Below are 15,820 nucleotides of genomic sequence, written 5' to 3'. Positions count from 1 at the left end.
CTGTTTAAATTTTCCTAAATAATTGAAATTTAAGATGTGTTAGTTGTGATCTAAATGTTTCTGTAAAGTTTATTGATGTTATTGAACATACATGAAATGTAGATTTAAATTTTTCGTTTAATGTTGAAAGCCATAAGCCTGTTTTGAAACCTGTAAATGATAGATAAGAAATCTTAATCTATAAGTTATATATTTTAATTTTGATTTTGAAGTAATAATTTCTGAGTTTTTGTGAAAGCTGTTGGAATCTGTTTTGATGAACAGAACAGACATATTAGTAACCTCAATCATGTTCAATCTATGTTCGATCCATGTATGATTATTTGTTCTGGTGTGAACTGGAATTTTTGAATCATTTTTTTAATAAATTATAATTTAATTTGCTCTGAACTGGATTTCTTATTCATAAGCATTAGATCCATTCATGTTATATCAAGATTTTAGCTTATTAGGAACCGATGACTTTCTTTAGGTGATAGGTGAATGCTATCCAACCTATTAGGATAAATTGGTAGCACGCCAAATGGTACGCCCTGGTGTGGGACCATTACTAAAAACTATATCCCTGGTTATAAAAAAATTATTAGTAGGATAGAATACCGGTATCTTGATAGATTGTGAATGGGAGATGCTGCTGACTGGGGAATCGGTTCGAGAGAGTTCAGGTTCTAATGAGTAAATATTTTTTACACAGTAGCAAGATGGAGGACAATAAAAATAATGAAATTTTATACAGTGAAAATATTCAAAACGTAGATGAAGAATCTCAAGATTTAGACCTAACCTTAAACAATGATTCAAACGATAGTGTAGCTGTAAGTGAAAACGTTTCAAATGTAACAATTCAAGAGGAAGTAGTAGAAATATCAAATGAAACAAGTATTGTAGACACTAAAAATGATCTAAATCTTATAGCGTTTTTAACACAAAAGTTTGATAGACAAGATGCTAGGTTTAATAATATTTTTTTTTTTAATATATTTTTTTATTCAACATAATATAGAACAAAACATCCATATAGTTGAACAACGTCAATTATCAAAGTCAAAACAATTCATAAATCAATCAATACAATAGTCATATGAGAGTTTCTATAAAATAGAATTTTACATCTAATTACAAATTACTAGTCTATAAGAATAGGCTACGTCATGTATCATTAAAGAATTCTTGAAGACTATAATACCTCTTCTCAACCAAAAACCTATATAAATCTGTTTTGAAAGTAGCCGATGTATGGTTTAAATAAGTTGGAAGACCATTTAATAATTTCACTCCTACATAACTAGGTTTTTTCTCAAAAAGAGAAAGCCTGTGAGCTTGAACACTAAGATTGCCCCTATACCTCGTATTATAATGGTGCACGTCTGAATTAGTATTAAAATTATTAATATTCTTAACTACAAACAAAATTACTCTATAAATAAAAATACAAGGAACCGTAAGAAGTGATAGTTCTCTGAATGCTTCTCGGCATGTGTGGTTGTAGCCTAATCCTGCCAGGTATCTTATTGCCTTTTTTTGTAAAATAAATATTTTATTAATGTTTTTCAATGAAGAGCTACCCCAAATTTCTATTCCATACACAATATGGGAATATATTAAAGCATAATATAATAATTTCGCTGTGTCATTGGGCACATACCTGACAATACTTCTCAATATAAATAGATTCCTACTAATTCTAGTTGCCAGACCGTCAGTGTGTGCATTCCAGGACAGATCCTTATCAACAATCAATCCCAAAAAATTTGCCTCTTTTACATTTTCAACAGTGGACTCGCCAATGCTAATCACAGGCTGGAACATTTGATGCTTAGAACCAAACATAATATATTTACTTTTTTGGGGGTTTACTGACAGAAGTGACTCATTGTAATATTGTGCTACCATATTTGTTTTTATATTAGCATCCACTTCAAGATCAGCTAAATTTTTGTTGTTAAACATCAATGTCGTATCATCGGCATAAAGTGTTATGTTTGAACCCACTGGGACTGAGGACTGCACATTGTTAGTGTACAGAACAAAGAGCAGGGGCCCCAAAATAGAGCCTTGGGGCACGCCTCTTGTAACACTCAATCGCACTGATTCAGCCAGCTGAGAATGAGAGTCAACTGTAACAAACTGAACTCTATTTGTCAAATAAGACTTGATCAGACTACCACATACACCTCTAATTCCAACACTTTTCAGCCTACTAAGGAGTATTTCTTTATCAACACTGTCAAAAGCTTTGGAGAGATCCATAAATGTACCTACAGCAAAGTTACCCTCATCAACCTGATCAATAATACTTTCAATAAAGGTTACTGCTGCAGTTATTGTCGATTTGCCCCTCACAAAACCATTTTGACAGGACGAAATTAAATTGAATTGCTCGAGATAGGTTACTATCCTGTTATAAATTAGCTTCTCAAATACTTTTGAGAGAGAACAAAGAATAGAAATGGGTCTGTAATTATGTATGTCAGTTCTTATACCTTGCTTGAACAATGGTTTCACCTTAGCAACTTTGAGAAGATCTGGAAATATACCAGTTTCAAAAGCATTATTCATTATGAAGACTAGAGGAAGAGCTATTTCATTACAACATTCCTTTATCACATGAACTGGAATATTATCAAATCCAACACTATTTTTTGTTTTGATACTTTTTATAATCTTGAGAATTTCTACACTATTAGTTGGAAACAAGAAAATACTGTTGTTACAATTATTGGATTTGTCTAAGGATGGAGCATCAATAACTTGTAGATTTGATTTTGGAGCATTGATTTTGGGAGCCATTGATATGAAAAATCTATTGAAAGTATCTGCTATCTGCTTGGAGTTATTTAGAGTTTTCCCATTTTCTTCTAACTCTATATTAGGCTGTATTTGTTTTATTTTACCTCTGAATTCGTTAATGATTTTCCAGGTAGTCTTTGATTTATTTGTTGCTCTTAAAATCCTATCACTTAAACATTTCTTTTTTGCTTCAACAACTTTATAATCATACATTTTCTTAATATTTGTCAATAGCTCAATATCAATTCTCATACCATCATTCATTCTGAGTTTAGCCACTTCCAAAAGGTTTCTTATTTGTATAATTTCATCAGTAATCCATTCACCTCTAAATTTCTTTTTGCTTTGATTCTTATCACTTCTACGCTTTAAAGGGCAATTTATATTAAGGTGAGATAGTAAAACTTCATGGAATCGCGCAAACTGGTTATTTACATCTGTTGCATTATAAACTGAAACCCATGATTCACCACCCAAAGAAGTTTTCAGTTTCATTATATTATCAGTTGAGCAATTATACATTGGAGGGCCAAGGGGTAATTTCTTAGTCTTGAATCTTTTTATGGAATCATGTGTTTGAAATACCTGTGCAGTATGATCAGACAAAAGTGTATGAAGAATTTGTACTGAATAAAAACCTATATCAATATTAGTAACAATGTTGTCAATGGCTGTTGTACTTATTCTAGATATTCTTGTAGGTTCTTTAATGACATAGTGCAAATCAAATAGGTTAAGAATACTGACAAGATTTCTATGTTCAGAGGAACTTTTTAAAACATTAATATTATAATCACCAGCAATAATCACCTTATCAGTTAAATGACTGCAAAAACGACCACACAAGATTTCAAGCTTTTCAAAAAATAATGAGATGAAGCAAGAATTTGCTAGCATTAGACTAGAGCAGGTTAGTACAAAGCAAGAAATAAAAGAGATTCATGATACATTAAGTAAAAATCACAAAGAAATAGGTCATATAAAGCAGAAAACTAATGATCTTGAAATATCAATGTTAGATGTAGAAAATCAATGCAAAACAAAATTATTCAAGTTTCTGATAGGGTCGATGAAGCTGTTCAAAGTGTAAATAAAAATAAGATCATAGCCTAATTGAGCAACAAAATATGACACAAGATGCTATTAATGTAATAAATAATGAAAGTATTAAGCATGTTGAAAAAGACATTGTGGATTTAAATGAAAAAGTAGACAGGGAGATCAAGGTATTGTCCTCTTTGAAAATAGACTGTCAGAAAAATACAGCTGCTATAACCGAGGTTAGGAAAAACATGAACAAAATAAACATGTCCACAAAACCTATTTGTAATCATAATGGTAACAATAGTAATTTTGATAGGTTTGAGTTTCAAATGCGAATTGACAAAAAGAATCCAATGCATTTCTTAGTAAACTTGACTGAATATCTTGAAAGAAATGGAATCACAAACTGGATCAAAATTAAAGGTATTTTGGAAAACAATTTCAATTCAAATTTTGCTTATCGTGATTGGTGGATTTTCATCCGTTTTGATGTAAACAACTATGAAGAATTTAAAGAGAAATTCATTGCTGGAATGTGGTCAGACGATATTCAGTCATCTGCTAGAAATGATTTGAGATTTGGAAAATATAAGCCAAACTCATCTAAAAGTCTTACTGAGTATTATATTTCTCGTTTCAATATTGCTAAGAACCTAATTCCAGCCTTAGATAAAGATACTATTTTTAAATTTTTGAAAGGTCATTATGATGAAACCATATCTACAACTGCAATCATTCGTAATATTAAGACTAGTGATGAGTTCATTTGTTTGTTGAATGAGTTTGACAATACTGACACTTACAAAGTAAACAGACAAATGTCCCGTGATCATAACAATGCTCAAAGTGGAAGTCAAAACAAAACAATAAGTTTTCATCAGAGTGAACCTAGGGATGATAGAAATAGATTTCAGAATTCAAATGGTGTAATGTTTCATAATAATAAAAAGCAGTATCAAGGAAGTAGGAATTATTTCCAAAATCGAAGGTACCAAAATGGACCAAACAATAATGGTCATAGAGATCAAAATTTTCAGAATAATTTCAGAGATAATAGAAATCATCAACTTGTGAATTCAAATCAATTTAATTCAAATCGACCAACTAACAGCTACCAGTTAGATTTCAGCCTCCCACCGCCAGGTTATATGCCTGCTCAAACTTCAAATCAGATGAATGCGAATCGTCCAAGAATGTTCCTTTAAACTAATAAGGGGACGACGAAATGACAGCCCTGTTCTCCCAATTAAGGAAAGGTCAAATTTTGATATAGCAGTAGACATAAATAAAATAAATTTTGAATCTGCAACTTCAAACAGATTAGAAATTAGAAAGCCAGAATTGATCAGTCAAATTCACATGCAAGAAAACAGTTGTAAAAATTTAAGTAATTAAGTAATACCTAGTTATCAAGAAAGTCATATTAGAGAATCAAATGTTAACATAATACATGCTCCAGAAATTCAGGTAGATGAAGCTATGAATAAATCTAAAACTGTTTGTCAAGAAGAACCATACATGATAGGTTGTATTTTTAATGAACTATTGGAGGAACAAGAGAACACTCCACCTACTGGATATGATTTAGCAGAAATAGAAGTACAAATTTTCAATATGAAATATCAAATGATTATTGACACTGGATCTGAGGTAAATGTAATTAATGAGAAACTTGTTGATGAAATGAAGAAAAACAATTTCAAGTTGAACTTAGTACCAGCTCCTAATGTAAGTATAGTTGTAGCTACTGGTATGAGACATAATAAGGTAAATAAACAGATTATGTTAGAAGTATTATTTGATAACTTAGAATTGCCAATCGTTTTTCTTATGGTTCAAGATTTAAATGTAGATATTTTGGTGGGTTGTGATTTCTTAAAAGATGCTGGAGCAGTTATTGATTTTAATCAAAATATGATATCCTTGAAAGATTGTTGTTTTCCATTTATAAAAAAGGATACCTTGTAGTAAAATAGACTTTTTCATGTCAACATAGAAAGAAACCAAGAAACGTTTGATACTTTATGGAATCAGCAGATTGATAATTTAAGATTACAACTAAGTGGTGAATCTCCTGAATTGGTAAGCCAATTAATTGAAGTATTTGAAACTAATAAAGATATTTTCTCTGATAGTCCTGGATCTGCAAAAGATTATTTATGTCAACTTAAAATGAAAGATAATGTGAAATTAGATATGAAGAGTTATCCGATCCTATATCAGTAAAGAGATCAAGTTAAGAAAGAATTAAAGAAAATGTTAGATCAGAAAATCATTGAACCAGGTAGCTCTGAATATACAAGCCCTATGGTAGTGGTAAAAAAGCCAAATAATGAAATAAGATTATGTTTAGATGGAAGAGAGATAAATAAGTACATAATAAAAGATTTTACAGAAACTGAACCAATAGATTGATAAATTACTCATTCGATTCAATAAGTGCAACTACATTAGCAGTTTTGATCTCACTCAAGGTTTCAATCAGGTAAAATTAACTGAAGATAGTAAAAAATATGTAGCTTTCAATTTTTTTGGTCAGACTTATCAATATACACATCTACCATTTGGTTTGAATATTAGTGGATCTGAATTTAACAAATGCTTGTACAAAATGCTAGGTGAAGAGGTTTGTGAATTTACTATTGCTTATAATGACGATCTTGCCATTTCTAGTATATCTCTTCAACAACATATCAGTAGAATTGAGTTATTATTCAATAAGTTAAGGGAAAGTAACTTGAAATTGAAACTAAATAAATCAAAATTTATTGCAGACAAGATAAAGTATTTGGGTTTTATTATAAGTAAAAATGGTATTAAAGCAGATGACTCTAAGCTAGATGCTATTCAGAAATTTCCCATTCCACAAAATTTGAAACAATTGCAGTCATTCATTGGTCTCTGTAATTTTTACAGAAAGTTTCAGAAAAATTATTCATACCTGACAAATCATTTTTGATGTTTTAAGCATCTTCTATGCAAGAAAAATAAGTTCATTTGGACTGAAGAAGATAATGATACCTTTCAAGAAATCAAAAATAGATTCATCGACTGTGTGATTTTGAAACATCCTGATTATAACAAAAGTTTCATTTTGGCCACTGATGCTAGTGATGTAGGAATTGCAGCCGAGTTATTTCAGGAAAGTGAATACAAGGAACACTGTGTCATTGCATATGCTAGCAGAAGCTTAACAAAATCTGAATTGAATTACACAATATGTGAGAAAGAATGTTTAGCTGTATTATTTAGCTTAATGAAACTTCAAAATTATTTTGGTAATCAAAAAATAGTTGTCCGTACAGATCATAAAGCTTTGACTTTCTTAAAAAAATGTAAGATAGGACATGGTCGTTTGGGAAAATCGATTCTTGCATTACAGAACTTTAACATTGAGTGGGAATTTGTAGCAGGAAAGGATAACATTGTGCCAGATATCATTTCTAGAACTGATTATGAAGGTAATTTAGAAAATCGAAATTCAAATGAATTCAGAGTACTAAATATCATCAAGAGTGACAAGTTAATTGAAATAATTAAGAAATTCAAAAAGATGATGTTTGGTTAAAAAATGTAAGAGATAAGTTAGAGACAGGTAATTTGAATATCAACAAGTTTTTTAAAGTAAATGATGATCTTTTATTCAATAGAAAATCTGGAAAAAAATAGTTTTTGGAAAGTTTGTGTGCCCTCAGCACTGTATGAAGAATTAATAGTTGAGTTTCATGAAAGATGAGGTCATGTAGGTATATCAAAAACATGCAAGTTTATTGAAGAGACTTTTTACATAAAAGATTGTTACAGACTCGTTACCAAAACTATAAGATACTGTAAGTATTGTCAACTTGTAAAGACATCAAATGAGAAGAAGTTATTAGAAATGCATACCATAATTTCTGAGAAAAAACATCACAAAGTGTTCATTGATGTTTATGGAGAACTACCATTGGCAAATACAAATGGATGTGCATTATTCATGATGGCTTTACTAAGTTTACAAAGTTGTATCCTATAGTTAAGGCTAACGCTCATAATTTAGTAAAAGTTGTTGAAAAATATGTAAATGAATTTGGTAAATTTGAATATATAATCAGTGATAATGGTACTTGTTTTCAAAGCAGATTGTGGAAAGAATCTATGGAAAGATTAGGTATAAAATATTACTACATTTCAGTTTATCATCCCCAGGCAAATCTTAGTGAAAGACCATTGAAAGAGGTAAATCGCATATTGAGAACCTATGTTCCAATAAATAAGCATAATATTTGGTACAAGTATATTGATAAGGTTGAATTTGTCATCAACAACAATTTTCATGAATCAACTGGTCATATACCCATGGAGCTTATGATGAATCATAAATTATCACATCTTGTTTTTAAGTATATCAAATATCCTGTAGAGAATAAGTTTGAACTTGAAGAAGAAGGTATCAGAAACAAACGAATACTGTACAGAATAAAGAATAGAGGTGTCATCAGAAGATTCAAACAGAACATGCATGCATGCATGATAAACCCAAGTATAAGTTCAAGGTTGATGATTTAGTTGTAATTCGAAATTACATTTTGTCAAGCAAGCTGAAGAAGTTTTCCGCCAAGCTGTGTCCTAAATATCGTGGACCTTACATAGTAAGAGATGACAGGGTTAACAGCTAGATGGAAATTCGATGAGAACTACTATCCAAAAATTAGTTGCCAGCCTGGGAATCGAACCCGGTACCTCCCAATTGCTAGTCAGGAATCTTGCCCTTACACCAAACTGACAATCTCTGGATAGCAGCGCTCATTTTATACAAAGCCACAGCGGCCAACCAGTTACAGATGGAATTAAATAGAGAATGCATTTATTCAAATGCTAATCAATATATAATTATTATTTAACGAAAATCCTAAATAAATGCTGCAAATCAGTTTTGATGTAAGGGCAAGCATTCCTGACTGAGTTTATTGAATGTAAAAGTTTTGTCATATTATTAATTGAAATGAGTTGAAGTTTGAATCTCTTCTAAAATTGAATATTAAATTGATGTCTTTTTTCTAAATTTTAAAACTGTTTTTCTTTATTAACTTTGATATGATTAATATTATCGTTTGACATGGATGCTGGGGTGTATGTAGAAATTTTAGTGAGGTTTGATGATTAGTATTTTGCTGGTATATGATTGTTTTTGAGATGGGGCACCATTATTGCCTAAAGAAGAAATGACCAGAAGGTTATTCACAGGGAATTTATCATATATACTAATGTTGAACATTCCACTGAATCACAGTAACAAAGTTATATTTCTGAATAAACAGATAATTCTAAACAATATAAAGGTTAATTAAATTTAAAATAACTTTAAAAATAAAGTTTTATTGAAAACAATATATATAATGTTTGTGAACTTGTGTTCTTAGCTAATTGGCAATCGATGATGACATGTCTCGGCTTCATCGGAAAGGCTTTTTGTTCTTGTCTCTCTCAAACTTTTTAATGGCTGGCTTATGTTAGGAGTGTTGGCTTCTGTTGAAATTTTCCTAAATAATTGAAATTTAAGATGTGTTATTTGTGATCTAAATGTTTCTGTAAAGTTTAATGATGTTATTGAACATACATGAAATGTAGATTTCAATTTTTCTTTTCAAGTTGTGCTGAATTTCTCGTTTAATGTTGAAAGCCATAACACACACACACACACACACACACACACACACACACACACACACACAAACCACTTTTTTGGACTCAGGGGACCTTGAAACGTATAGAAATGTAGAAATTGGGGTACCTTATTTTTTTCGGAAAGCAATACTTTCCTTACCTATGGTAATAGGGCAAGGAAAGTAAAAATGGCCGCCGTATGTGGTTGCCGGCAATGATATTTTAAACAGGGACTATACAAACTGAGATTCCGACAAACTGAGACGCTCTCTAACAGCTGATTGGTGATTTTTTCTCAGTAGGAATAATTTCTATAAGACCACCACATACGGCGGCCATTTTTTTCTAGGCTCAGGTCCGGTAGTATATAGGAGGTCCTGATAGTACGCGTTCCATAGCTTTGCCTCCGTGACTTTGAAACTGCATATAGACAAGTATGGTTCGCGTGTAGTAGGAACTTAAAAAAACATGTTTTTGAACGGGTAGTATTGTAGTCTAGTTGCTCTGAGCTGATAGGAAAAACTGTAGGCCGGTTACAGAGCTCGACCGACCGTCAGTGCGTATGTACCATCCTGACCATACGCATCCATAAATCAGTTTTTCTGACTCACGAAATGAACGCCTTTACAGATTGTTTAATTGCAGCTTATTGTCTTCGTAAACGCATGATTAAAAGACGTAGATATCAAGTTCACCCGATGATCGCCCAAAAAGCATTTCATTGCTTGGGGATGAAGATGCATTTTTAAACTACCTCAGAATGTCCATCAGAAATTTTTTGAGTTATTTTGAGCTTGAATCACCATTGGGAATACTTGCAGTCACTTTAAGCTACGGATCAAATAAATGTAGATAATATTAATAATATATGATTTTTGCAATAAAAAATTAGAAATGGTTGAAGAAATGTATAGAAAAACTCTGAATTTAAATATGACACTATCAATTGAATTCATTCATTATGCTATTCAATTCAATATCAGCTGATTGTCGGGCAGAGGTGTCAGCACATTGGTTATGTTGCGATACGGATCAGTACAGCTTTGAAAGCTTCTATTTGTTTCAATAGCGCGTCAGTCGACCGATGGAACGGATGCGCACGAGTTCGACCGATGGTCTTCGTACGCAGTGTAAAACGCATGGTCCTGACCTTGTGCATGCGTGCCGTCAGTCCTGCTCTGTACGGATACATGAAATATCTATGGAAAAGACAAGCGCGACTGACGTTCGCACTGAGAGTCGGTCGAGCTCTGTAACCGGCCGTAGGACCTGGACTGTAACTGATAGATCACATTGTTCATCTATATATATATATATCTATATATATATATATATATATATATATATATATATAAAAATGAATGTCTGTTTGTGTGATAGTTAGTTTGTTTGTTCCCTACAGACTTAAAAACTACTTGACAGAATGGCATGAAACTTTGGGGATATGTTGTGTGAATATTGGGAATGGTTTCTGACCAGAAATTTCAATAGGGGGGCTAATAATTATTGATACATTTAACAGACCCATGTTTTCGAATTGCCGGACGATCAGCTACCTACCGAAGAAAGGAAAGATGATAATGTTTCAAGATATCACAAAAAATTAGCCCACTTTTTCCAAGCCTGAATAGCCTAGTGCATAAATATAGGGCTACTGAATCTGATGCTGTAGGTTGCAGGTTCAAATCCCGTCACAGTCAACTTTTTTGCTCTAAGTTTTCTACTTTATTAGGTAATTCAATTAATCATCATGTGTTATCGTTCTTTATAAGTTTTATCTTTCAATATTTTAGGTTGGACTTCTATCAGAAGCTGTTTCCCGTATGCTCTGTGTTTGACCTGCGAAAAAGTTGATACATATGCTATGAAAAATGAGTAATGAAAGTGTTATTGATTTTAGAGACATTCAATTTGTGAAAAAACCATCAACGATGCAACATCAACAGAGAAAATTAATTTCTTCAATCAGTAGGGAGTTTATTCTATTAATCGAAATGAATGTCTGTATGTGTGTTTAATATTGCATTAATTATACATTTTTGATGTATTAAAGTTATGAAGAGCGATGATCCACTTCTCCTTGAAGATGGTCACCATCATCAATACCTACTATTACTTAATAGAGGTGGTGTGTTGTGTTGTGTGTGGGAGCCTCATACTCAGTGATGACCAGGGGTGCCTATCCTCCCCAACGTCTATGACGCCAATCCCCTCCCCCCATCGAATGAACTAAAAATCCCCCCTTATTTTTAGGTCTTCCTGTTAAACAAGTGAGAGTGGGATGTGGGACTATTGAATAACATGTATGCTGAATGTTGAGGCTACAAGTTGAAAGCCTGCGAGCTAATCCAAGTGCGGGAGAATCCTCAAATTGAAATTCTCGATACGATTTCCAAAAACCAGTAAGCTGGCGCTCACACTGATCATAAGTAGTTTATTTCAGTAGGAACTCATCATTTACATCGATGGGAAATACAAATGAGTAATGAATAAAAGAATGAGCAAATAAAAATGATAATAAAAGAATAAAAATTATTAGAGAGAATCGGTCCTCTAGGTTAAAATTAATTCCCCCCAAAAATTTGTATAACACCAGGTTAAAATTAATCCCCCCAAAACTTTGTATGACGCCATTGGCGTCATGTCCCCCATTCCATTACACGTCCAACTTGAATAATAAACCTATTTTCCAGTTCATAAATTCTTGGCCCTAGTACTCAATATTGAATCCGTCATAATGTGGCTTTACGCTTCAGATAAATATCAAGTCCATTTTTATAATTTTGTACTACAGTATTTATTTTAGCCTATAACAAATAGATATTTACTTAATTCATTGGATAAAAATTACAATATCGGAATGAAAAAACAGGCGATAACCAAAAACCTCTTCTGTTCCAATAAAATGTTCAAAGTAGGGTCAAGTTCACATCACAACAATTTTATCTTCAGGAATAAATAGCTGGAATACACTATATAATTCTGATTTTGATAGATATGAATATAAGTAACACCTGAAAAACGGCAGTTACCTGATTCTACGTTTTCTTTCTCGAGAAGTCAACGATCTGGACCTTGATCTGTGAGAGTAGCGAGATGAGGATCTAGATCTTCTCCGGCTGCGAGAATAAGATGGAGACCGAGACTTTCTTCTTGAATAGCTCGAGGAACGTGATCGTCTGGACCTCGAATATGAAGACCTAGATCTGGAACTAGACCTTCTCTTTGAATAGCCTGAAGACTTGGATCCTCTGTATGGAGATCGTTTGTATTTCTCTCTGGACAACGACCGATCCCTCGATGATCTTTGGCTGCTATGTCGACTACTCCTAACAAGATTGTCATACAGTGAAAATTCATTTATTCTTCCAATACAATATGCAATATCCTATTTCCGTTTCTATATAGTTGAATATCATAGAAAAATATCATTTAAAAAAATAAGTATTTGGATTGAGACAGTGTGGGGTCGTTCATGTTTCACTTTTATAATCTATTGATACAGTATGGGTACACTTGCATTAAATATACAGAGTGAGTCATATGTATGGGAACCCTTCAATAAGTTGAAGACTGTTGTAGATGTAATACTGTAACTTCCAATTGTGTGGTACATCATTTTAAAGGCCTTTTTGAAACAAGAAAGATGGCATCAATAAAAAAGGTCTATGATGCTTGTATCCAAAATGGCGGCTGATTGAAGTTTTACTTTTGAAAGAAATGAGTGGTTGTAACTCAAATATTTTAAATGTAAACACCCATTGTGTGGTACATCATTCTAAATGCCTTTTCAAAACAAGAAAGATGACATCAATAAAAATGTTCTGATACTTGTATCAAAAATGGCGGCTGATTTAAGTTTTAGTTTTTACTTGTAACTTCAAGTAGAATACATCACCACAGGATCCGTGTTTACATTTGAAATTTTCGAGTTACAACCCCTAAGTAACCCCTTTATGAGGGGTAGAAATTCAGTTGTACGTCAAAAGGTGAAGTATTCGACCAATAACTTATCCTGAAAGTAACAGTATTATATCTACAACAGTCTCCAACTTATTGAATGGTTCCCATAAATATGACTCACTCTGTATATTTTATTGAATAGAAACACAAAAGTTATCAAATACCCTTTCTTATTCTATCTTTTTTCATTTTTAGATTTTTTGTAGTTAGTATTCTATTGGATATTTATAAAGCAGCAGAGTATGCTTTAATAATGTACACCCAGCATGAATAATGTAAAATATTAGGAAAACAGTGCAGTTAATATACAAAAATATAATGTGATCTGATCTAGTTGAATAAAAGCTTCAAAAAAGTAGTAGATTAGTCAGGAGGCGGCTGACGGCTTCGGCCAAGCCTAGAGAGTTTTTTATTTAGAAGAAAATAAATATTAAACGAAAAAGTTGTTTCTAAGATATAAGAAATAATTTATTACCGTATATAATTTTCTTGTAATAACATTTTCTTTTTCTGTGAATAAAGTTCTATTCTATTCTATAGTCAAGATTCTACTAGAAAATAATAAATGAAACATAAATATCAAAACTCTTATTGTGATTGAAGAAATTACTCTAGATGAATTGATGAGGTCAATCCAGAGACTCTTGATTTATCGTATCTATTTATTTATTCAGCCATACAAATATGCTCTTTAAGATTATTGAATAGAATTCAACACATGAGAATGTCGAGAAATCAAACTAGTAATATTAATGTAAAAAGTCAAAACATTATAATGTAACATTATTCAATTATATAAAAACGCTTTTCTTCGGAAGGAAAAAAAACACGAAATAATATATTATGCAGATTTAACCAAAAATTGCATACGAAGTAAGATGTAGTTAATTTTCTCATGTGAATGTAAGTTATGTATGTATTTTTCTGTATGAAAATCAGCACGGCTTCCGTCCCAAACATAGTACTGTAATGGCTATTGAGACTATTGTTGAACTTATTCTTCACAGCTTTGAAAGTGGAAACATAGTAGCAGCTAACTTAATTGACCTTAAAAAAGCTTTTGATTGCCTACCTTTTGATATCTTGTATGATAAGCTCTTTTACTATGGAAATAGAGGAACTGAGCTCAAACTAATTAAGTCATATCTGTCAAACCGAAAACAGAGGGTAGTTGTTGCTAATGAGTGCTCAAATTTTGAGGATGTTGTTGCTGGCATCCCACAAGGTTCTGTTTTGAGCCCTTTCCTGTATTTAATTTTTGTTAACGACCTTTATTGTAGCATTCCAACATTGTCTGTTCTCTACGCCGATGATACATCTTTGATCTGCTCCGACTCGAACTATGATGATGTTAGATATAAGTTGTCAAAGGCTCTTGCCTCTGCTAAATCATGGTTTGAGTCTAATAATCTAATCATAAATGATAGCAAAACTGAATGTATCTGCTTCTCTTTAAGAAATATTCCAGAAGACAATGATATTAAGCATCAGGTCAGAATGATGGGTTTCACTTTGGAGAGAAGTTTGAGTTGGGAGCCTCACATCATAGGATTGTGTAAGAGACTCTCTCGTGTTGTCTTTCTACTTAGAAGACTTAAGTTATAATTGAACTCTGATCCTTTGGTACTTGCATACTATGGACTTTTTCATTCCCTCATATTCTATGGTATATCATTCTTTCCATGCTTCAAAAGTTTTCATATGGTAAAAAAGACAATGAGAGTGTTAGACTACTTGAGAAACAGAGTCATGCAGAGGAAGCTTTCGAAGACTGAGGATATTGACATTCCCTTCAATTTCCATAATGAGTAGCTTGCTCCATGTCAAAACCTATTTAGAATCTTACTCATGTCAGGGAAACAATCATGAATACACAACCCGGCATAGAAATGATATTTCAACCCCACAGGTAAGGCTTTCTAAAACAAGAGACATCCACCTATTTCAGCTGATAAAAATTTACAACAGTATATTTGAGTATTTCCTCAGCTGTTAAAGAGCTGCCAAACATGAAGTTCGAGAAAGTTGTGAAGAATGAATTGATGGAGAGAGCATATTATTCATTGACTGAATACTTTGAATGTTCAATATAAGGGCTGCTCCTCATTTTGGACTAAGTTGTGTGCTGTAAGGTGTGTCATCTATGTGAATGCTGCTGCTATTCTTGTCAATCTCCCCTGTTAGCCTACTTGTATATACATACTCTGAGCTATTGTTATTCTTGATATTGTGTTATGTATCTTATTATGTACACAGTATTTTTTCTTTTGACGAGCTTCCCTAGTGGAAGTGATCAATAGAGATCAATAAAAAAAATGTATTGATATCAATAGGTATTTGGGCCAATACACATCAATAGGTATCCATGGATATGTAT

The 15,820-nt window shown here is 32.4% G+C and overlaps 1 protein-coding gene across 5 annotated transcripts in view; it reads right to left on the bottom strand.

Moving 5' to 3' along the window:
* The window catches only part of LOC111054460 (serine/Arginine-related protein 53-like), a 96,658-nt gene that overhangs the window by 4,607 nt on the left and 76,231 nt on the right, over positions 1–15,820 (bottom strand). For 2 of the 5 annotated variants that reach the window (XM_039423832.1, XM_039423831.1), the window contains exon 4: positions 12,513–12,809. The exons of 1 other annotated variant lie outside the window; for it this stretch is intronic. In XM_039423832.1, coding sequence (XP_039279766.1) covers positions 12,513–12,809 — 297 coding nt within the window. The remainder of the gene's footprint in view (positions 1–12,512; positions 12,810–15,820) is intronic. 2 more of the 5 variants (XM_039423833.1, XM_039423834.1) reach the window with 2 other exon arrangements.

The sequence above is a fragment of the Nilaparvata lugens genome, chromosome 3, assembly GCF_014356525.2.
Source record: "Nilaparvata lugens isolate BPH chromosome 3, ASM1435652v1, whole genome shotgun sequence".
In the NCBI taxonomy this organism is placed as follows: Eukaryota; Metazoa; Arthropoda; class Insecta; order Hemiptera; family Delphacidae; genus Nilaparvata; species Nilaparvata lugens.
Note: the sequence above shows the minus strand (reverse complement) of the source record. Positions and strands in the feature narration are given on the sequence as shown.